The sequence below is a fragment of the Leopardus geoffroyi genome, chromosome B1 (assembly GCF_018350155.1).
Source record: "Leopardus geoffroyi isolate Oge1 chromosome B1, O.geoffroyi_Oge1_pat1.0, whole genome shotgun sequence".
NCBI classification, from domain to species: Eukaryota; Metazoa; Chordata; class Mammalia; order Carnivora; family Felidae; genus Leopardus; species Leopardus geoffroyi.
The window spans coordinates 110,213,663-110,238,687 of record NC_059327.1 but is presented as its reverse complement, the minus strand read 5'-3'; the positions used below and the strand labels follow the sequence as shown (position 1 = coordinate 110,238,687).

Genomic DNA, 25,025 nt, shown 5'->3' with positions numbered 1-25,025 from the left:
GACGGTGTCAGCTATATCATATTTGAGATAGCGTCTTATTAGCCTTGTCAATTTTTTTATAAAATGTTTTCCCAACATTTATTAAAACACAAAAATAGAAACTGTGTTCTAATGGTCTGGGCTACCATAAGTTATAGCTTTCGGCTGAGGTGGTACTCTAGAGTTCAAGGAGAAAGATCTCCCAGAGGGGAAATTGAGAAGAGTATTATCAATCCTTTAAACATCAGAGAATTGGCCACTCATGGAACTGAAGAAAATTTGATACCTTTTTAAACATCTTAATTCTCAAACTTTTCTATTTTAAATTAATAGAAAGTTATATTCAGAATGCCACTGTTGAAATCACTTTCAAGCCAGTCTACACCACCCATTTTAAGCGATAAAGGGTTGATGATTAGTTAACAATGAGGTTTTGGAGTGGTGGTGGAGGTTGGGAGCCTACGGCCAAGAAAGAATTCTTGAAGATATCTTTGGTGCAAAAAGGGTGATTTTATCAAAGCAGGGGAATAGGACCCTTGAGCAGAAAGAGCTGCACTGGGGTTGTGAAGGGTGACTGCTTATACACTGTGGGGTTGGGGGAAGTAAGGTCAGGAGGAAGTTTCTTAAAGGGATTTCCATATGCTAAAGAGGTCACAGATAACTGGAGGTCTAGCTATAGTGAAGCTAAGGTTGTTTTTCCCTCTAGCAAAACATTACCCTTAAGACAGTAGGGAGTTCCTGGGGTGCCTAGGTGGCTCAGTGGGTTGAGCATCCGACTTCGACTTCGGCTCAGGCCATGATCTCCTGGTCTGTGAGTTCAAGCCCCTTGTCAGGCTCTGTGCTGACAGCTCAGAGCCTGGAGCCTGCTTCAGATTCTGTGTCTCCCTCTCTCTCTCTCTGTCCTACCCTGCTCATGCTCTGTCTGTCAAAAATAAATAAACATTAAAAAAATTAAAAAAAAAAAAAAGACAGTAGGGAGTTCCTGGAGATTAGGCTATTGATAAGATTGCCCTTTTTTTTTAATATTACTAAAATACTTGTAAGCTGATGGAGACTATCACTTTAACCATTTGTTTTCTGTCCTTTTCTTTATTCTTGGGTAGCCAGGAGTGCCTAAGGAATGTCATACATATCCCACCTGGGTGGGGGATGTGCTAGTTTGTGCTTGGCCCTCAGCTTGCCTTGTGGTCCCTCAACAGTTAATACTTGACTCTTTATAAAGCTTGTAAACAAGATTACCTGTAGATATATCCCATATTGTAGAATTTTAGACATAAATGAAGACCAGATTCAGGCCATTGTACCTTAGAGATATTGACCATTGGGGAGCCATTTTTTCAGTTCACATTATTTATTTATTTTTTTAAATGTCATTTAAGAGAGAGAGAGAGAGAGAGAACAAGTGTGGGAGGGGCAGAGAGAGAGGGGAACAGAGAATCTGAAGCAGGCTCTGTGCTGACAGCAGCAAGCCTGATGTGGGGCTCAAACTCATGAACCACGAGATCATGACATGAGCTGAAGTTAGACACTCAATGAACTGAGCCACCCAGCACCCCTCCAGTTCACATATTTTAAATATAAAACTGCTGTCAAACCATCTGACTTTGGCATGCAGTGATATTGCTGGTAAATGTTTAACAACTGGCTCTCTGGAGTGGGAGGGAGGGGAACCCTGATACATATTATTTGTTGACTTGCATAGTAAAACATTTCCATGACAGTATAGGAAGACATGATTCTGAGAAATATTAAATTAAATTAAATTAAATTAAATTAAATTAAATTAAATTAAATTAATAAAATATTAAATTAAATATTAAAATTAGGGGCTCCTGGGTGGCGCAGTCGGTTAAGCGTCCGACTTCAGCCAGGTCACGATCTCGCGGTCCGTGAGTTCAAGCCCCGCGTCAGGCTCTGGGCTGATGGCTCAGAGCCTGGAGCCTGTTTCCGATTCTGTGTCTCCCTCTCTCTCTGCCCCTCCCCCGTTCATGCTCTGTCTCTCTCTGTCCCAAAAATAAATAAACGTTGAAAAAAAAATTAAAAAAAAAATTAATAAAGAACTAAAAGAGAAATCACTGGCAATACTGAGAATATTGAGGAGATGCTTTATTCTTCTCTTCCCTGTCCTCCTCCTTCTTCAACTGATTACAGCTCAGAGCCATGGGCTTAGTCCAGGAAAACTTTGTAACTGGGGTGCAGGAGTATAAGAGCACCTGGCTCTGGGGTCCCAAATAGACCAGGTTTCACCACTTGCCTCCAATAAAATCCAAAGACAGAGAACTGAGTGGTGGTGAAACAAGAAAGGAATTTATTTCAGTGAGGCCAGAACTGGAAAGACAGGGGACTAATGTCTCAATGACTGTCTCCAAAGTGCTGAAAATACTTCCAGGCTTATACCAGGAAAATATGGGACAGAAGTTGGTGGGTGCGTGTAGATGAGCAATGTAGTTCAGGTCCATCGTTGTCTTGGGGTCAATCATGTTTTCTGTCCTTTTCTTTGGATCTCTCTGGCGTCAGGTCATGGCAGTTGTATTGCTTGAGGGGTGGTTTTGGTTCCCATCACTGGATGCTTTGCCCACCGAACCTTTTGCCTGAGTTAAAAGATAAGCTGGAAAGAATCAGAAAGTACAGACTGAAGTCAAAATGGAGGTAGTTCAAGTCCTTTTTTAATTTGATCAATTTGGGGTGGTTAAAGGGCTCTGGAGAACTTAAGGTGGGAAATCTTCCATGTTCTCTCAATTGGGAATTTCAATTCACAGGTTAAACTCTTCATTTAATTTACATAAGTGTTGACATCAGATAAAATAATCACTAAAAAGTAAAAGTCATCCAGTGAGAAAATTCTAATGGGATATAGAAGTTGACAAAAAAAATTTTTTTCAAAAGCTAAAAGAGAATTGCAGAGGAGCAAATAAAATGATTCCCCATTCTTCCAGTCGTGGAGAGGAAGGAACTTCATAAAGAATGGATCAACACAGTAGAAGTATCAGCTTCATAAAGAATGGATCGCAGTCAGTTAGAGCATGCAACTCTTGATCTTGGGGTTGTGAGTTCAAGCCCATGTTGGGTGGAAGAAAGGAAGAAAGAGTGGATCAACACAGAAAGTCATATATGAAGAGGTTTTATTATTTGAAGAAGCCAACTGTTGCCCCTCATGTAAGAACTTATGGAATTATATGGCATGAGATTTTAGAAAGAAGATAATGTAACTGAACCATTGTGAGTTCTCTCCTTGGTGAATCACAGACACACCATGTGGACTTGTTGCACCAAGTAAGCTTAATTTGCAGCAAATAAGGTGGTCATGAGGAATAACTTTCAACCCAAAAGGGTGAATGGATTCCTTTTATTTAGGATTAGGATGAGTATTTGGATAGGGAAGCCCTGTCATATGTAAAGGTGGGAATAAGGCCATTTATGCACCTTAAGGAAACTTGCCTATATGTGCATTGTATGTTATGTACATTAGGCTTATACTCCTCCTTGGGTGGAAATTTTAGTATTATCATAGGGGTAAGTCACACACAAAGTCGGGACACTGAGGCTTTTCTTTCCAGGAAGCAGCTTTATTCATGCCAGGGTGGGATCATCGGGCTAAGACCCAAAAGGCTGAGCCCCAAGCACGGCGGGGGGGGTGGGGTGGGGTGGGGTGGTGTCACCTTTTGTACAATTTTTTTCCTTTGTCTCCCATATATGGTAAAAAACAGTCTGAATGGGCGGTCTATATTACAGAGTCATGAGGAATGTCGCACACACACATAACCAGGTTGCCTTCCCTTGTCTTGAGGTTTTCACCACATTCCTTATGGAAGGACTCTACCACATTCTCTCCTTTGATGCTTGGACCCCCTATTTTTGGTCAAAGAACATCACCTTGGTTTAGAGGTTTATGTTTCCATAACAGCATCACATGTGTGGCTGCTTTCCTTTTGACCATTACCTCAATGAGGCTGGGACAGACTGTAAAAGTAGGGGAGCTAGGCAAGGCAAGATTAAGCAAGCCCCCCAGGGCAAGAGAAAAATACTTATGAGGGTTTGGAATCCCCTGCAAGTTGAAAATAAATCCTCCTAATAACTCTCCAGGGCCCCAACCTTTCCAGGTCTGGACTGGGACATGAGCAACCTTTCTCATTCGATCTGTGATCTCCTCTATGACTTTTCCTTTACCATCTATCTGTAGGCAGCAGTTACTCAAGTTAAACTTTCCACAAACTCCTCCCTCAGAAGCAAGCAGGTAATCTAAAGTCAAGCGATTTTGATAGATACTATTGTGCATTTTGGTTTGCTGCTTGGCTAGTGAGTTAAGACCTCTGACAGTTTCATTGTTTATAATTTCTACAACTGCTTGCAGTCTGATTATGCGGTGTAGCATGTAAATAGGAGTGTGGTAGCCCCAGGACCCATCCTCTGCCCAGGTGGCAGGGCCATATTGGATTACACACTTGGGAGGCCATTCATCATCTTTCCGGTTACCAATTGTTAGGGCTTGTCGTTTCCTTTGAGTCTCCCAGTCCCCCTACACTTGGACTCTCAAATGTTCCGCTCTGGCAAGTGGGAGCAGGAAGAAAGATGGACAAATAGTTCCCAGCACACATGACCCTGACCAGCATGAGGAAAGTACTTTTTAGGTTGTCCTTCCACATATCCAGTATAGTTCACCTGGGCCCCGCCATTCAATGGCTGCATTGACATTGTCCTAGGCCTCTTGGAGATAAGAGAATTTAGAAAAGGGGTTGGGACCTGCCTCAAGGTGATCTGGCAACTCCCACCATTGGGTTTCCTAGGAAATTGAGTTATAAAATCTTTGGTCTAATGTTAAATGTCCAACATAGATGGTCAACTTTCTTCCCCACCGGGCAAGGCAGTTTTTCCCAACAATTGAGGTTTTGAGAAGCCAAACCCTGGTAGTAGGACTGGGGCATTCTGTTCCATTATAAGGTTCACAGGGATCTAATTCTCTAGCCTCCCATGGCCATTGATTCCCCATGTTGGTTTCCCCACATATATAGCAAGAAGAGATCTTCAGAGTCTGGGCTATAGGCTCTGCTAGGGTTAGAAACAAGTTCCATACTGTGACTGAAATGGGAGGGTGGCTACTTCTTATTTCTTCACAGAAGGAGTGGAAGACTTGGTGGGATGTGGTTGGATGAGCAGTAGTGACTCTCTTGAAATATAGCACAGTCTCTGGATCTCTGTCTCACCTGTGAATCTGGATGCCAATTATCCTGGGTTAATGATGGTAAAATTAACAGGGTTATAGGTTGACTGATAACCTGATATAGGAAGGAGTGCTGTTGTGCCTTCTTTTTTCCAAGTAGCCCATGAAACACAGCTCAGGTGTATAGGCACATAAACCATTTTCTTCACAATGTATTTGTCATTGAGTTGTTTTTTCCACTCCCGATTTAAGGCTCTGTATGGTATATCATGAGTCCTTGGGCCCTCTATGACAAGTGCCTGCTTTTTTTCATATGACAGATGCCTCTGGGCCAATATTTATAACTGCACGTATGTCAAACAGCATTGACACTGGTCCTTTTGGGTTAGTAATTTGTGTCCAGCTGACCAAGCTCCTTGCCCCACCTCTTGGTAGGATTGGACTTCTAACCAATCTTCACTGGGGGAGTGTTGTGGGTCAAAGCAAGTGTATTGACTCTCCCATTGGCAGATAGAATAGGTGGTCTTATTGTGTCTGCAGGACTTTTCCTTGGCATGAGAAACAGGTATGGTATAGTAAAGTCCAAGTGACTCCCTGGCCTGACCTGGTTATACAAATACGTGGGTCACATGATGAGGAATCTAGGCTATGCTTCAGAGTCAAGGGATGTATGAATCTTGGCTCAATGTAGTCTTTAGATCTGTTCAGCCAATATGCATTTCCTGATGGAACTGCTGACAAAAGCTGTAGCCAGTGCCTCAGGAATTGCTACAGAAGGGGTCCAGATTAGAAGCAACCGATACCAATGAAGCATCCTATCCACAAAGGGAAGGTGAGTGCTAACAGAAACCTCTCACCACACTTTCAGCCAGCCTCTGCCAATCCTATGGTGAAAAGTAGAGCAAGAATCACAATAACAGCAAGAAACAAGGGGGACAGTGCATCACAGTAAGGAAACAAATATAGAAAATAAGGACAGTCTATTTGTTCCATCGGATCGTTGATTCTTCAAGCTTCTGCCGTGCGTAGATTAGTCAGCTTCCGGAGTGACTAAAGCAGGGCTGCAGTCTCCTGGAGCCTCTGAAGTCGCAGATTGCTTCTTCCGTGTGGTCAGCTTGCACAGCATTGATGGCTCAGGAATGCACTCCAAGTTTTGAGATGCCAGCTTCACTCTGCTGTGATGAATCCAGGGACCCACTTCAGCTACCTTTACTGAACTAGGGGTGGACAAGATGACAGTAAATGGGCCCCTCCAGAGGGGATATAGGGGTTGGACATTCCACTCCTTCACCCATACCCTATCTCCTGGTTTAAAGGGGTGAGCCTGTCTGGTCAGACTCACAGGTAATCACTTCCTAACCCAGTGGTGAAAGGTGGTTAGGGTAGAGCCAAGGGGTTGCATCTGTTGCCTTAGGGTTAGATTGCCTATCTCATTTAGATCCCCCCCTTATGCCCTTGATAATGGGGGGAGGGCACCCATAAAGGATTTCATAAGGGGAGAACCCCGTCTGCTTAGTGGGACTACATCTGATTCTTAACAGGGTGATTGGCAACACCTGGTCCCAGTGTAGGTGGGTTTCTTGACATAGTTTACTTAATTGCAGCTTCAGGGTTCTGTTCATTTGTTCCATCTTCCCAGAGCTCTGAGGTCGGTATGCCATGTGTAACTTCCAGGTGATTTTTAACCCTTTAGCCACCAGCTGCACCACCTCAGCCACGAAAGCTGACCCATTATCTGATCCTATAGTGATAGGGATCCCAAATCGAGGAATGATTTCTTTTAGAAGTCAGGCCACTTCATGTGCCTTTTCTGTGCGAGTAGGGAAGGCTTCCACCCAGCCTGAGAAAGTGCACACAAACACCAACAGATATTTATAGGCTTGGACCCGGGGAATCTCAGTGAAATCCACCATCATATTTTCAAATGGGGTTCCCCTGACACTCGGCACCCCAGAGGCGGCCTTGGGTCCTTGATGTGGGTTATTCCGGGCACACGTTTCACATTGCTCGCATACTGCTTGGGCTATGCTGAAGAGTCAAGGGATATAGAAATGTCGGCTCAATGTAGTCTCTAGATCTGTCCAGCCAATATGGATTTCCTGATGGAACGGCTTGACAAAAGCTGGAGCCAGGGCCTCAGGGATTGCTACTTGGCCGTCTTCAAATTTCCACCATCCACCTGGGAGTTAGCTTCCATTTTCAGTCAGTACCAGGTACTTTCAAGTTGTGAGTAATTAGGGTCCCATTCTGCCAGTGGACTAAGGAACAGTGCTGCGGTTAAAGCTGCTGATTCTGCTGATCCTTTGGAAGCCACAAGCTTTGCCTCTTGGTCTTACCATTTCCCCATGCAGCCGAGGTGTCTCCCCTTTGATATCCCCAAAAATGCATGATAGCCACTTGTTTAGGGGCCCACACAGTATCTAAGAGTTCAAGGATTTCCTTACCATACTTTATGGCTTTCCTCCTGAGTTTGTTAGACCCTTCTCTTTATATAAATCCCCGTGGTGAAGGCATACTTAGAGTCTGTGTATATACTAACACGTATCCCTGTCTACAGGCAGGTTAGCGCAATGAGCTCTGCCTTCGGTGCCAAAGTCCCCTGACCTACGAATGACGTGTTGACCATCTGCTGGTTAATGGACCCCTCTAGATCAAAAGGGGTGTTGAGACAAAAGCCCTCACATAGTCTTCGTAGAACTGGCTTGGACTCTCCTTGGGTCCATGGAGTACTTCAGATGTTTTGCTCATATTTATGGCCTTTCACCCCACTTTCTTCATGCCATTTAGAAGGGCTTCTTGATACCGTTCAGTCCTTGTGAGCCCTCTGTCTACACTTGAGTCATTTGGGGTCCTCCCCAGGGAAGTGGGCCCAAGCATAAGCCTGAGTGTCTAGTGACCCAGTGGGGCATTCTCCTCTAACCATTTTAGGGCTGCCTGGGTAATTTGGCAACGTTCCTCCATGGCGAAGGGGGTCATGAGGAGTTGGTGGCAGTCCATCCAGGCAGGTTTTTGGGTTTGAATTATGGACTGCATTAGTTCAATCATAGTCTGGGGCTTCTCCGTATAGGAGGGAGTATGGTGCTTCCAATTTAGGAGGTCCGTAGTGATAAAGAGTTGGTGCACAAAAACATGCTGGCCTCCTCAGATCTGGCCTTCCTGATCATAATAGATGGATCCCCTAGTTTTCCCTCAGTGGCATCTGTAGGGCTCCCTGGTGTTGTTTCAGGGAGGGACTGCCTCCCTTGGCCTGATATTCTTATCGCCTTCCAGGAAGGGTATATGGGGTTAGGACTGGTGATCCGGGAAAGCTGGCCACATCTGGAGAGGCCGGTGGTGCTAGAGGTGGGGAGTGAGGCCTCAGGACTAGGGGCAGGCTCTGGTGGGGTTTCTGCAGCTGGGATGTCTGGAGGCACAGATGGCAGTGGGGTACATGGCAGTAAGGTCCCTTCGGGCCCTCCCAACAGTATGGGCTTTTCAGTTTTGGGTTGGCATTTGGAGGAAGCCACAAGCCATCATAACTTTACAGCTCTCTTCAATACACACTTTTAGTCAAGGCGGCCGGTATAGGACTAGGTCTTGCCAACAGTCAATGTAAGGAAATTGGTCCGGGTGGCCTGGATCCCGCACAATGACTCTGAACACTCGGCCAATTAGTTCCTTCTCAAGTGAGCCCTTACAGGGCCAGCCCACCCCAAACGATGGCCAATCAATTTCACAGAATGTCCAGAGCTTTCTGGGAGTTAATTTCACACCATAATTTCCTGAATATCCTTTTTGAAATTCCTCAACATACATTCTAGGGGAGTCAGTTTTCTCTTCTTTCTACCCATTTCCTCCCCCTAACTGGCAACTTTCATGCACAGGAGAGGGCTAGGGGGAAGGGAGAGACTAATTTGGAGAGGACCCACACCAACTTTGTCCACTTTCGGCTGCTCTCCTCTCAGAGATATTTCAGGCACCTCTTACCCTTGATGGGTTCAGTATCAAGTTCTGACCCAGATCAGACTCCCCAGGAAGTCTGACACCACCCTAAGCTGTATGAGGTCACCAAGGAACTGTGGATGGGGACTCAATACTCACTTTGGACCATTGGTCAGGTTGGAAACTTTCTGCTGTTTCTCATTCATACACAGTCACATAGTGACTCCAATCCGTTGCCCAGTGCCCAGCACCTTAGAGTTGGTTTTGTTCCTTATGGAAATATTCAGGCAGCTCTGGGAAGTGATCAGGCTCTCCTTCTATCTCTTAGGGGCAGGTATACCAAAATGAATCCAGGTTCTTACCAGTCTGATGGGCTGTGCTCCCTGAGCTGGTTCCTGGGCCTCGCTGGGTTCCTTTGTGTATCCGGGGCCCTTACCCCGGCATGACAGGAGGGGCTAGTCTCCTATGGATCAAGGGGTCCACTGGTGCCAGGCAAGGTCACCTCTCCTGGTGCCCCAAGCCCTGGTGACAAGGGAGGTGAAACGCTGTGTCTGCCTCCTGGGCAAGCCCCCACGTAATGTAGCAGTGAGTCACACACGGAGTGGGGACACCAAGGCTTTTCTTTCCAGGAAGCAGCTTTATTTGTGCCAGCACTGGATCAGCAGGCTAGGATCCAAAAGGCTGAACCCTAAGCGCAGTGGTGGGGGTGGGTGCCTTTTGTACAAATTTTGCTCCTTTGTCTCCCATATATGGTAACATGCAGTCTGCATGGGCGGTCTATGTTCCAGAGTCGTGAGGAATGTCGCCCTTGAGCACATAGGCAGATTGTCTTCTCTCGTCTTGAGGTTCTAACCACATTCCTTATGGAGGGGCTCTACCACATTATAATGAGGTAAAGTCAGTTGTTTATCATTCTAGAAGTCACTCTGAGGCCTGTCAATGCAGGCACAAGTGGGGAGTTACACTCAAACTGGTCTGGGTGGTCTGGTGGCTAGAGGTCTCATCAGGGTAGTCCCATGGCTCAAGGAGTGGTTTCAGTTTCTAGTTGCCTGAGTTAAGAGATAAACTGGAAAGAAGAACTTAAAGAAGAATGTGGTAAAAAGATTGGTGAGTACAAGCAAGTGGGCAGTGAAGGTCAGGTCTTAGGGTCTAGCTGGTGACGATAACAATTCCAGTGCAGAATAAGTCCAGTTGTTCTATGGGTAGGCCTTAAGCACTTGGAAAATATATCTCCAAACCAATAATCTCTAGTCCCACTTGGATAAAAATCCTGATATATGGAAAGCTTATAAACTTTAGGGACTACTCAGTCTTTTCCATTCAAATATATTACATAGGTTTGATTGTTTATAAATGTAGACTTTACCAAAATATTCCCTCTATGCTCTCTTTAGATTCATTCATTCATCCAACAATATTTATCAAGTAGGTACTATTTATCAGACCTGGGGCAGACAGAGTGTTAGGCAAATCACTGGATTAGATGTCTCAGAGGTCCTTTCAAACCTCTCAGGTGGAAACTTCAGATGGAGGCAGAGACAAAAACTGAGAAAAAGGAAAGGCAACTTCTTATAATAAGCATCTTAATATGTAAATATTTAATATTTAAATCTTCATATTTAAGTATTAGTTGGCTAGGCCATCTAACAACTCCCAGTGATCAGCAGATTTGATTCTTACTTACTGAAGTAACAGATCCAACTTAAAAAAAACATTTATGTAATGGCTTATCATACAGAGTAAAAGATTTCTTCCAGTAAACAACTTAGGCCAACTAATCAAATGTCATGGTGAAATATATATAGAATAAAAAATTATCAGAAAAGTTACAGGCTCTAAAATATCAGGTTAATTATCTCCTTAAAAATTCCTACCCGAAGATCATACTGCTTGTCCTTCATTGTGTCAGAATGAGTTTACTATTTGTGAAGTGGTTTTTACATCTGTTAAAATTAAGTACTTCCACTTCCCGTTACCAAAGGGACTGGGTGTTGAATAACTCAGAAAACAACTTTGGTCTGGTAAAGGGAGTGGAAAATAATTTTGGTTGAATCATTTGTGTTAGTTAATATAGTTATCATTATTTGCATGCTGGTAGGACACGGGAGTCATAAAAGTGTCTTTATCAAGCTTTTGTTATATTGTTGATGAATTCGTTAAATTTTCTAGGATTAACATATTTTGAAAGTACTTTAATTCTTATTATTTTATGCCAGTAAATATATAGAAACCATGACATGCGTGTATTGATGGTACAACTATATCAGCTGCTCAGAGTTAAATGTTGTCGAAAAACCAGGACCATGTTTTGCAAAGAAGAAAAATAAATATTATCTTATTTTTGAAACAGGTGGCTTGAAGGCTTCCCATAAGAGAATCATTAATATAAGCATTGACCAGTAACGGGAAATTTGCCATAGAGCATTTTGTAGATGTATTTGGTTCTCCTTATGTGTGTTAAAAAAACAAAATTCAACAGAGTAAATTTGAAAATACAATTAACTTTATTAAACAACGAGTGGATCAGGCAGCATCCTATCTAACAAGTAGAGGGGAGCTCCAGGGAGTGGTATAAAATGAAAGGTTTTATAGGAAGGAGGGTTGGGCAAGAAAGTTATTAGCCAAAAAAAAAAAAAGTTCCAGGCAAGGTCACTTTCCCTTAGGGGGAGAACAGGGGTTTTTATCATGCAGATTACCTCATCTTCCTTTGGGGAATGGAGAGGGCCCATGTGACAGATTACCTCATGGGCACTGATCAGAAAATTCCTGATTGACTGTAAGTCATTTCTGGGGGAGGTCAGTATAATGTATGTAGATACCATATTTGGTAAAATTATCGATGAGTTTTTTCAATGTTATGATGGGTAATTTTTTAGGAATTTAGATGTGAGTCAGATATTATAGCACTAATGATGGGGTTTGGGGGTGACAGTGGAGTTTGGAGCTTATGGCCAAGAAAGAATTCTTGAAAACGTCTTTGGTGCAAAAAGGTGATTTTATTAAACCACGGGGACTGGACCTGTGGGCAGAAAGAGCTGCACTGCGGTTGTGAAGAGTGACTGATTATATACCTTCAGGTTAGGAGGGGGTTAGGGACAGTGTAAATCTCTAAGGAATTTTGGAAGCAAGGTTTCCAAGACCTTGAGGGGCTAGATATTGTTAGGAAAATATCATTTATTACTGTTTAGTAAAACGTCAGTCATGAGACCCCTCAGATGTATATCAGGGGCCATATGCTTGGAGTATAATTGTCAACATATACTTGGGTGTTAAAGCTAAAGGAGGTTTGCAAAGGAATATTTATGTGTTTAAGGAGACTCACAGGATCCTGAGGGGGTCAGGATAATGTTAAGCAAAGATTCCCTTTTGGCCCTAGCAAGTGTCACTATTAAGGCAGCCAAGCTCCTGGAGGAAGGTCACTCTGCCTGTCTCAAGGACATGTCAATGGGCCGTAGGTACTAAGGAAATTTAAGTTTTAATTTGCCTTTGTTTCCCACATCACCATGACAAGCACTTAAACCCTCTTACATCTTGATGAGGGTGATATTAGGGCTCCAGGAAATGGAATCTATAGGTTTCTGGAGATTAGGTTATGGATAAGATTATCTTTTTCTTGAAGTTTACTAAGTTATCTGTAAACTGAAGAAGACTCCTGTTCTGCATGACTGTGATCTGTATCAGTCAACCATTTGCTTTCTTTTCCTTCTTTTGTTCTTAGGCAGCCTGGAGTGTCTGGGGAATATCACACATATCCCACCTGGGGGTGAGAGGGTGGGAGGGAGTGCTATTAGCCTGTACTTTGCCCTCAGCTTGTCTTATGCTCCCTCATCTCTATCAGAAGTTATAAAATAAATTTTAAATTCTTGGGAAAAAAACTTACAGACAAATTAGTAACATAGTGCTAAGTGTCTTTTAAGTACAATGTTGTTATTGCAAAGTTTTGTTAGCTTAGAAATTGTCCTATGGCTTTTGAATCACTTTTTATGAAAAAAAGATTTCCTTCCCATTTGTTAAAAAGTAAGATTTATTTGAACTCTCTCAATGTTCTAGAAACTGGAAAGAATTTTATTTGTGACTGGTGCAATAAATGATACAGTTGTTCTTTTTTTTCTCTCATTAGAAAAGTATTTAGATATTTCTTAGTCAAAAAATTGTTGAGATAAAGTTGGCAAATTCACGGCTCTAATGAATATTTACTACTTTCCCTCTCTAAATCAAAAACACTGGAAATTAGTCTCTCTGAACTTAGTAGCTTCAAACTAATGCAAAAAGAAAAAGTACAATGAAGAAACCAGAGTCTGTCTAGTCTCTGGGTTAAATACTTGCATAAAAATCAGATACTACCCACAACTATTACTCAATTTCTGAGGACTGTTTGCTTCTCTTTTCAGAATGGACTCAACGCTCTCCATTTGGCTGCCAAGGAGGGCCATGTGGGCCTGGTTCAGGAGCTGCTGGGAAGAGGGTCCTCTGTGGATTCTGCCACTAAGGTAATGTTCATGCTAGTAGAATTTATTTCCTTGGACAAGAGGAAATGATTTAAAGTTATTTTGTCTGGTTATACATTGCAGACGTTTGCTAGAACACCAAGATTTTTGACTGTGAAGAACTGAAATTGGAACTCTTTCCATTAAACTTTGCAGAGTTTGAGTTGATTCTTTTAGAGACTTATCAAACATGAGACTGAAGAATTCTGCATACTTTGTTTCAAATGTTCTGTCTTTTTTTCTTTGATTCATGTAGACACTAGATTAATATAATCATGTGTGGACGACAGCACCTATTTTCCTAAGGTTAATTCATTTTTTCAAAAGTATATTGATGTAGTAAACTTCTCAGTGGAAATGGACAGGTAATTTTCATGCTTTAATGAAGTTGTTATATCTTTTAATGTATTCATTTAACTTGGTAAGAGAATATTCGGAATCTCTTATACTGTAATGGAAAAGAGATTTTGGATCATGGATTGAATTATTGGGGAAAATTAGATTTTATCACTATAATGTGTGTTTGTAAAGCTATTGGACTCATTTTTAAAGAACTGTACAAGATGTTTGGTATACTAGAAACTAGATTTTTTTATTGATAGTCCTTTTACTAAAATATATTTGAACTTTGTCATTGGGGAGTCATTTCAGAAACAACAGATTTAAGTATTTTATTTTACTTGAGGGAGAGAGAGAGAGGGTGGGGGAGAAGAAAAGAAGAGGAAGAATCTTAATCAGACTCCACGTTCAGCTCGGAGCCTGATGTGGGGGATGAATCCCATGACCTTGGGATCATGACCTGAGCTGAAATCAAGAGTCAGATGCTCAACTGACCTAGCCATCCAGGCACCCCAGAAACAATGGATATATATTTTTTAAATATCATTACTGGTGACAAATCTTTGTCTTTAGAAGGTGAAATTTTAATTTGGAGAAAAACAGTAGTTAGTCAGAATCAAGCCTGTTGCCCAGAGCTGGAGTGTGATAATATGGTTGTGAAAGATGCAGAGAGGCTAGGCTGTAGGCCCTCAGGCGACCAGCTGGGGCTTTAGTCTGATCAGGGTTGGACAAAAAGAGTGGTGGAATAAATTAGGAATATGGCCAGTTAACCTGGATTTCTAACACCTCATGCACACATGATTGTCAAAATATAGACTGGCCCGACACCTCACGAGAATTGTGAAGGATGGAAAAGGAAAGCACTATACAGGAGGCTCAGTGTTTTGATGGCAGACAATTTATCCCCTTCCAAGGTGGGCTACTATCTGGATTAGAATGACAAACTTTAACCACTTGAAGTTATCAATCAGCAAAATTGAAAATGCCTGTACATTCGATGTCTACAAAATTTGGAAACCTCTAATATTTTCTATTTTGTTTCTCCGAAACAGAAGGGGAACACTGCTCTTCACATTGCATCTTTGGCTGGACAAGCAGAAGTTGTCAAAGTTCTTGTTAAGGAAGGAGCCAATATTAATGCACAGTCTCAGGTACTGCATTCAGATTTTCTCTGGTGTGAATGAATTTAAATTAGAACAGCTTTGTGAAATTGATTTAATGGGTTGAGCCAGCTGTTGGATAGTTAAATTTGCTATAAATATTTCCGTTATTTATTTCAGCCACATTATTTTATGAACTCATGCTATGATATTTTTTTGATGTATTATGATCCCCTTCCTAATATAACTGAAAATTTGACAACTACACAGTCTGTCATTCTCTTTAAGTGCATTAAAAAAGCATATAAAGTGTTTTTTCCCAGAATGACAGTGACATCTGTGAAATATGAATTATTCATGCAAGTTCTATGTTGTGCTATAAAAGTAGTTTCTCTCCTTAAATTTTAAAAATTCTCAAAAGATTAGCATTCCAGTAGGAGATCTGCTATGAAGTGGGAATCACACTAATTACCTCACACCCCAAATGTGGACTTTACAAAACTCCTGAAGGAAACAAGAAAATTCGTGACCCACAGCCTTACAATGCATGTAATAACAATTATGTAGGATAGAAAATGCGTGTTCTTAAAATGATGTATTTTTTTTAAATTAAAAGAGTAATCAAAATACATCATAAACTTGATGCCCATTTTTCTGCGTGAAGAAATGTTGCTGTGCCCAAAGCTTTCCTTTTGGTATCTATTATGAATCTATGTAGAAATTGAGGGGAGTATCCTTTTAAATCCATTTCTTCTCTCTCTCTTTTAAAGTTTTTAGCCTCTCTAGCATACCACAGGCCATGCCACAGGGACTATTAGCAAAATAAACCAGTTCCTGTCTATCTATTCTTTGGGATAATCTCACCGGCTTGCTTCTGAGGGGCCTTGTGTAGGAATATCTCTACCTATTTTGTTCATTCATTCATTATGTTGACATGTCTCCAGTGGTATAAATAGCACTACAGGGCAAAAGTTAGAATCAGCCCTTTTTTCTTGGACTTTGATTAGAGGGATGACTCTGTTGAAATTATGACAGGCAAGACGTTATTTATTTTCACCTCTATAATATCATACTGTTTTAAATAACCGCATTTTCCTTTTAAAGCACAATTTTTCTTTTGAAAGTCCAATACACATCTCTATTTTAACATTTATTGAGAATATTCCATATTATAACATCTTCATGACATGAAAAATTTTTTTAAAGTGATACCATCTGTAAAGAATTCCCATATAGCGTATAAAGTTAATGGCATCTTGGGCTTAGAGACACAGGACTTGACAAAATCTACTGCTCTAAACTAAGGGATTAAAATCTTTTCTTTATAGCAAGAGAATATCTTTTTGCTCCAGAGCAAAGTTTCCAGACCTTAGCTGGCATCATAATCACCTACAGGGCTTGTTGAAGCATGTGCTTCTGGGCCCAACCCCAGAGTTTCAGATTCATTTCTGGAGTGGGACCTGAGAATTTACATGTCTCACATAATGCTGAGGTTTTCCAGTTCAGGAACACTATGAGACCCACTGCTTTGGAGAATATAAAACTGGGCTTAAGAACACTGCTATAGAGATTCACTAAGTACAGGTTTAATTATGTACATAAATCAGTAGTTTGTATACTTAAGAAGCATGGAAATGAAAACCTGGTCAAGTTCAATTGCCCATGGGAGGTTTTTAATGGGAAGTTCACATGCCAACTGTTAGTGCTGTTAGTATCTATAAAAAGAGCTTGGTTACTTTGCTCAAAATGACTCGTTGAACGTTGTGATTTCATAAAAGTTGACAGGTAGCAAATACTGTAAGATAAGTGCTTGTCAAAAGTTGTATCAGTTATTACACTGTGATTACTGGAAATTTATATGCTTTGGAGGTTTTCAAGAATAAGCCAGAACCACTTAATCGGTAATTTGCTTTCAAGAGTCAATGAGCCCATTCTTTATAGTCATAATCATGCCAGATTATAACAGATCTTATAGAAAGATTTATATTATCATTAAAGTAATCTTTATTTGTATTGTATTTAATTAGCTCAATTTAGGATTCATGTTGTAGGGAATCCTGACAACTAGCTTCAAACTGATTTTGTATTATAAGAAAGTTTTGGAGTGAAAAAAATTAATAATTAAAATTTAGGATGTTTTTCTAGATGCCTAAGTGATTTGATAAGCCCTATGAAATTATTTACTATGTTGAATTTAGGTGGCCATCATTACCAAAGACAAAAATTACTATTACTTAAAATATTTTGTAATTTAATGATTAAGATTAAAGTACAGGAATTTATATAAAACTATTTGATTTTTTTTGTTCCTATGTGTGAACAAATCCTAAAGTCATGGTTTTAAGGGCCATTGGGAGAGGATATGAGTCCTTCATACATGATTCTCATTAGTCTTGTCTTGATTAAGATACAGATTTTTTCCATGACAACAAGGGACCTAGATGGGTGGGTAGGGCCATGCTCGTGGTAGTTAGATAGTCCCTTCCTTTTGAGAACCAGAAAAGGGGCATAGGAATACCAAATGTGCAACATAAATTCTGAATTCTGTGCTCAAATTATACCTTCTCCCATATCTTTCTATGAACGTAATCCAAGACAAATGCAGAATAGTCTGTTACTTTAGGAACGTTGATAGCTGCATAGTACTTTGCTTTTGACAAACTTTTGAATTTTTTGGAAATGGACCACTAAGGTTATTGTCGAATTAAGAAAAGCACCAAGGAATAAATGTTCAGTAAACATTTACAGAGCTCATAGGTCATGGAAAGGTATACACCTGTGGATTTTACTGCACTCTCTATATAAACTGTAAGATCCATGTGAAGCTTACCCTGACATGACACAGTGCCAATTTTGGTAGTGTCCTTAATTCATGAAGAATTCCAGAACACCAGCAGAAGCAATTTAAGAATTTTAAATGGAACTATGTGATCAGTATAATAACAATCCACTGATGTTTAAGTTTCTGTGCTCAGCAGTGGTAGCAGTGTGGTCTCTACTGAGACAGTTGTCCATCTAAAATCTCGATATGATTTTAAATATTGCTCAGACCTTGTAGCTCTCTGGCTTGGTTCTTTGCTCTCCTGGATTCGGTGGCACGGAGATCTCATCAAGGTCTCAGTGCAAGCTGTGTTGGTGGAATAATGGGGCTAGAAGTCAGGTTAGAGTGATTGGAGGAATGCTATTTGCCTTGAGGATGGTTGCTTGCTTTCTGAAAACTTGGGCACTTTCTGACAGTCTTTACTCGGCACATGAACATCTTCTACACAGTCCTACAAAGTAATGCTGGAATGCTTTCTGGATATTTGTACTGGCATTTACTGATCACTTTTATAACCTGTACAGCTATTAGATTCAAAGATATGACTTTTTTTTTTTTTTTTAATTTTTTTTTTCAACGTTTATTTTTGGGACAGAGAGAGACAGAGCATGAACGGGGGAGGGGCAGAGAGAGAGGGAGACACAGAATCGGAAACAGGCTCCAGGCTCTGAGCCATCAGCCCAGAGCCTGACGCGGGGCTCGAACTCACGGACCGCGAGATCGTGACCTGGCTGAAGTCGGACGCTTAACCGACTGCGCCACCCAGGCGCCCCAAGATATGACTTTTAAACCATTGTTCCAATTATATGTTGTACACGAAATTTTGAAAAAAAATAAAAAAATACTCTCAGAGTGATGAGCTCCTTTAAATTCTTATAACACTTTTGCCCATTAATATTTGCCTATCTCAGGTTTATCTTTTGTTATGTATATCTACAGTTTCTGCAAGGTGGTACATTTCTTGGGAGCAGATCATTTTTTTCTCATGTTCCTCTGTATTTTTAGGATTTGGTGTAATACCTTGCACATATATGATTGGAGGCTAAACATATGCACATATATTCTTCCTGTATAAGAATTAGCTCCGTTGCATATTCCAATCATTCTTAGCAATAGATGTTAATAATAGTACAAAAAATAATATTGACTGCCAGGAGCTATCTCTGACGCATTGTGTATATTATCTCTTTTGATCTTCATTTACTCTGTCATCATCGATGACAAACTGAGATAAAGATGATTCATTTACTTACTCATAATCTTCATCCCCAGGCAAAACTGCTTCTTAGAACTCTCATAACAGTTAGACCTTCGCTACAGACCCAGGAAACAATTCCTAAAATTCTTTTTTCTTCTGTCCCAGACCCTATGAAGGTCTAAGTCAGCAGATTTTCCTGCAGCAGCATCCATGCAAAAGGTTTAAGGTGAAAACTTCTCCTGTAGTATTTTTTGTGAACTATAAATGCTAGAGCTCTGCAAAAATGTTCAAAACACGATGAGATTTTGCTGTTGCTGCCAAGAAAATCTGGCCTGCAGAATTTCCCTTCTTTAATTTTCTCCACAATAACATGTGACTTTTTGTTCCTCACACGAGAGTGTTTTTCCTTGCAGTCTTAATTTTATTTTCTCATGTAAAGTTATTAAAATCCAAATGACCCTCATAATAAAATAAAGTTACTTTAAAAATATCTATTTGTTTTTTGTTTTTACGAAGCAAGCCGGTTTGCGTGATGCCTATTTGGCTACAATGAAAAAAAAACAAAAAAAAAAAAAACAAAAAACAAGAGCACAGTGGATTCTGGTATAACTTGTGGTCAACTGTAGCTTTCTGACTTTTACCTTATACAATGGAGACTGGGATGTTTGAATTCCCTGATAGTTACAGAGAGAAAAGAAAATGTGACTTCATTGGAAGAAAGGATGAGCCAGAAATTCCCACAAGTCTGTTTAAGGAGTAGGCGGAAGTGTGTGTCCAGGGAGCTAAGTGTGGGTTGGAGGAGAGTCCAGATGCCACAAAATTACAACCCCATAGTAGTATCTTACACTCAGCCTCTTAATTTTAATGTATAGTTTTACGTATTATTTAATCTCATTTTATCTTTACAATGATGTGAACTAGCAGTGATTACGCTCATTTGGATATAAGGAAATTTGAGGCACAAGCAAGGAAATCTAAGGTCTCATAACATATTAGTGATTGAGTCACAAGCCCAGGGCCATTTGTCATGGACACTTCCCTTCCGATAGTCCTCTACATAGTTCACTGTTTCCCTTAAGCTTTCTCTACAATCTGCCTCTTCTAGGTCAGTTCAGTTACCTCCCACAAGAGCCAGGTCCCTGGCTCAAATGCCATCCATTCTCTCAGGGTCTAGTTGCGAAGATGCTGGGAATAACTAAAAACATTCCATAAAAGCGAGGCATTTCCAAGAAAAGGGATTCATGTACACTGGGACACCTGTCTACATTTGGGACATTTTCACTCCGACATTCATTCTCTTAGGGTGTTCTTTTATGAAACACAATTCTTAACACACGGAAGACTTAAATATACTTTCTGAAGTATAGTTGGTGATGTCTTTCTGATTCATTTTTCTTAATAATTTTTGCATTGTTCTACTTTTTCTTGAATTTCTTGTGTTTTAGTATTATGAGGATTCCAGAAACAGTTTTTTTTTTTTCTCTTTTCATCCTATTTTAGTGGTGAATGAGTCCAAATAAGAAATTCTGATTTGGTATTCTTCATAACATATTTTGCTGAAAATTTACTTCTGTTTTTCTTGAATCCTTTTGCTTGTTTTATGGTCACTACTCTTTGTTCTTTCAATTCTGGAAATTTCATTCCAAAGGAGGACTTTCCTATTTGTAACACAAACATGATTAGACTTTATTAGCTTTTAGATTCTCAGACCGTGGCCATTAATGCCAGTTGCAAGATTACATGACCATTAGTTACACCCCCAGAATTTTAGGGGTGCATATGCCTACTCTATACAATGATAAATGTTTTGTTGGGTGTAGCTTCCAATAATTTTTACTTCATTGGCCCTCACTCATTGTCACAAATAATTTGAATTGGGCTGTGAAGAGGAAGAAAGCCTACACAGTTGGCCGGCATGCCCATTACACTGAATTGCTTCCATATGGCCATGGAGCCATCCCTGGCTCTTAAAACAAAAACTCATAATGGAACATTCCGTTCTGTCACACGCACAAACACACACACACACACACACACACACACACACACAGTATATAAAATAGGATCCGGACTCACAGATCCAAAACAATTGTTATGTTTTCAGCATTTTTCTCCAAATATATACATATAGCTCTTTCTTAATAAGGTTCTTAGTTGTTTTAATTAAGAAAATTATTGTAACACTTTATTTGAAGTTAAGGTGAACGTGTACTTGCATTTGACTGGGGATGAGAAGGAACTTGGGACACTTACGTTGTCTTTTTGACTCTGAAAATCAGTTTATTGAATGATTACACACGTGGAAGTGCATCTACGTTCCTCAGCATTCAGAGCTAAACAAAGGAAGTATGCTTTTCCAATTCTCCATTCTCTGATATGGATCATTTCTCTAAAAGAAATGATGAGAATTGCCATCTTTAAAATTTTGTATAAAATGGAATTCTCTCATATTATAGTAGAATTTCAACACTGAAAGTACTAGTCTGTTCATACACACATCTGAAAAGACATAATATTTTCATTTACAATAAAATAAAGCAGTTTGCTATTTTTGAAATAAAATTGAGACATTTATATTTGTCTTTATCTTCATTAATCTGGGGACAGGTGATGTGGCAAGGCTGAATACTGGTTGCCATATTGTCCTGAAATTTGAATGAAGTAAGACATAAATGTCATTGAATGTAAATCTATAGTAGATGGCCATATATTTATCACTTCAGAAGACTATCTGTGTCCACTATTACTGTATTTTAAAGGAACTAAATTGTAGAAAGGTGAGACTTGTAGGGAGAAGAACAAAATGGCTAAGATGGCTCTACATTTCTCTTAGTAGAAATAGAGTTCAAATTTCATACAGAGGATCCTTCTCTGTCCTTCTGAGTTAAAATGGAGGATAAGCACCTCTGGCAGCAAATAGTTAAAATAGTACCAGAGTGGTTTGCTTCTTACCTCAGATCTTACAGCACAATGTGCACGTTCCACAGCAACTAAGATGCTAGGAAGACCTCAAAGTAGTGATCCTTCCAGACAAAGATCACAAAACAAAACAAAAATGTGAGAACATGACACTAAATAAATGAAGTAAAACTTGCCAATAGAAAAATATTGGAAGTAGTCATTCCCTCCCTCCATCTTTCCCTCCCTCCCTCAGCACGTGTTTGGATATTCAATTTGTGCCCCCTCATGTTTGCTAGAGATACAAAGATGGGGTTGGAGTGGGGGAGACCAGAGGAAGTAGTGACTGAACTGCTTTCTTTTTTTTAACTCATAGATAATTTTATTTTTTATATCTATTTTTTCCAGCTTCAGTGAAGTATAACTGACAAATAAGATCATAAAGTAGTTAAAGTGTACAATGTGATGATTTGATATTAGTATACCTTGTGAAAGGGTTCCAGGTTAATTAGCATGTTCATGACCTAACATATTTGTTTATTTTCCTTTCTCCCTCTCTCTTTCTTACTTTTTAAAATGAGAACATTTAAGTTCTCCTCGTTTAGCAAATTTCAATTGTATCGTCTAGTGTTATTAACTACATAGTCATCATGTTATATATTAGATCCTCAGAATTTACTCATCTTATAACTGAAGGGTTGTATACTTTTACCACCCTCTCCCTACTTCCCTCACCCCTCAGCCCCTGAAGACCATTTTTGTACTTTCTGTTCCTATGAGTTCAATTAAAAAAAAAAAAAAAGATTCCACGTGTAAGTGATACCGTGCAGTATTTATCTTTCTCTCTCTGGTTTATCTCACTTAGCATAGCACTGTCCAGTAACTTTTCTCTTAAAAAAAAGGAATTGATGTGATAATCAGGGGTGAGAGGAGATGCAGTGTGCTGTAGGAAAATGAAATAGGACATGCGAGAGCCTAAAAGAAATCCAGGAGCTGAAACATGAAGGGGAAATGTGGTACATATGAAGCTGAGAGAGAAGATCACAGCCTGCAGGACTCTGTGAGCCATGTTAATGATTTTGTTTTAAGATGCTTATCCTAAGCCCAGTATGAGGTAGAGGTGGGAGGTAGAAAAAGATAAGATTTGGATTTTTAAAGATCACCTTGATGCAGTTTGGAGAACTATAAAAGGGGCATCATAATAATAGTACCTCCCTCATAGAGGATATGAGAATTGAATTAGTTAATCCATGTACGGCACTTAGAACAATGCCTGGCATAAGAACTCAGTGACTGTTAGCTGTCATTGAGATATATATATACACACATATATATATACACACATATATACACGCATATATATATACACACATATATATACACATATATATTTTTTAAGTTTATCTATTTATTTTGAGAGGTGGGGAGGGGCAGAGATGGAGAGAGAGAGAATCGCAAGCAGGCTCTACACACAGAGCCCTCCAGGGGGCCCGAACCCATAAACCGTGAGATCATGACCGCAGCCAAAACCAAGTCAGATGCTCAACCAACTGAGCTACCCAGGCGCCCCTAGCCGTCATTGTTAATAACAGATTCAGTGATAGCTCATTTGTGTCAGAGTGGCCTCTCTGCATGCCCCCACTGCTTGTTCTCAGCACAGTGGAGACAGCAGCAAAGTCAGTTCCTTGACATGTTAACAAGTTGCTACTAAAGGGGTGCCTGGATGGCTCAGTCATCTGTGTCCGACTTCAGCTCAGGTCATGATCTCACCGTCCATGGATTGGAGCCCCTCATCGGACTCTGTGCTGACAGCTCAAAGCCTGGAGCCTGCTTCTGATTCTGTGCCTTCCTGTCTCTCTGCTGCTGCCCTGCTAGCTGTCTCTTAAAAATAAATAAAATGTTAAAAAAAATTTTCTTTAACTAAGTCGCTACTAAAAACGAAAGCTGCAGCTCCCGTGACTTTTTTTTTTTTTTTTTCCCCACATGCTCTTTGGAACACTGTCAATTCGGATGCATGAAATTGCATTATCCTAAGCACAGATATCGTAGTCATGTAATAGTTTAAGTAATTCAGTAGCCAGGACATTTAGGATATAGACTGATCACCTAGAGACACGTGTGGCTTTAGACTAATGGATCAAATATGAGAGTTCTCATCTTAGATATTCTGGGTGATGGAAACTGAAATACAACTACCAAAATATGTTTTTAACCGAGTATTATTCTTGAAAATCACTTTCAGAGAGTAATTCCAGTGTGGAAAATTCTAAATGGAATGACATAAACCAAAAAAGAGTTGTTTACATTTATTTATGGTGAAATAGTAAAAAAGATTTTTGAAGTGTCTGAAATATAGTATGAGTATACCTTAGTTAGAGCAAGGTATCATTGAAGCTAGCATAGAAGTTGAAGATGTGGAAAAACAATTTTAAATTGTTTTTTTAAAAAACATCCAATGACCTTGATTGGTCTGGGTTTATTTTCTTTAAAAATAAAATTCCATTTTACACCTTTTATTTGGGCAGTTACCACTTTTCAGAACTAATGGTAGTAACTTTATGGGTCATTTTAGCTCTCCACTATAGATATTTTTGTACCCAATATTTTAATATTATTTTCAACCATATATTTAATATGTATGCAAATTAATAGATTAAATTTTATTTTTAATAACTTAAAAATATTACTCAGCGAGGAATATCAGGCTGCTTGCAGAGGAAATATACCTAAACCACTGCAAAACCATTTAGAATTATAAGTTATTCAAGGTATTCTCGGGACGCCTGGGTGGCTCAGTCGGTTAAGCGGCCGACTTCGGCTCAGGTCATGATCTCACAGTCCGTGAGTTCGAGCCCCGCGTCGGGCTCTGTGCTGACAGCTCAGAGCCTGGAGCCTGTTTCAGATTCTGTGTCTCCCTCTCTCTGACCCTCCCCTGTTCATGCTCTGTCTCTCCCTGTCTCAAAAATAAATAAAACGTTAAAAAAAAAAATTAAAAAAATAAAAAAGGTATTCTCATGAAAGCCAGTAACAAGACAAGGATTCTTCTTAGTGATACTGTTCAACATTGTGTTCAAGCCCTAGCCAATGTAATAAAATAAGAATATGAATGGAAAAGGAAAAGACA

General features: G+C 40.0%; 1 protein-coding gene across 50 annotated transcripts in view; it reads left to right on the top strand.

Annotated features, from left to right (window-relative positions):
• ANK2 (ankyrin 2) overlaps positions 1 to 25,025 on the top strand; it is a 682,786-nt gene that overhangs the window by 494,044 nt on the left and 163,717 nt on the right. For all 50 annotated transcript variants that reach the window (XM_045469598.1, XM_045469715.1, XM_045469646.1 and 47 more), the window contains 2 exons: positions 13,450 to 13,548; positions 14,937 to 15,035. In XM_045469598.1, the coding sequence (XP_045325554.1) occupies positions 13,450 to 13,548; positions 14,937 to 15,035 (198 nt within the window). The remainder of the gene's footprint in view (positions 1 to 13,449; positions 13,549 to 14,936; positions 15,036 to 25,025) is intronic.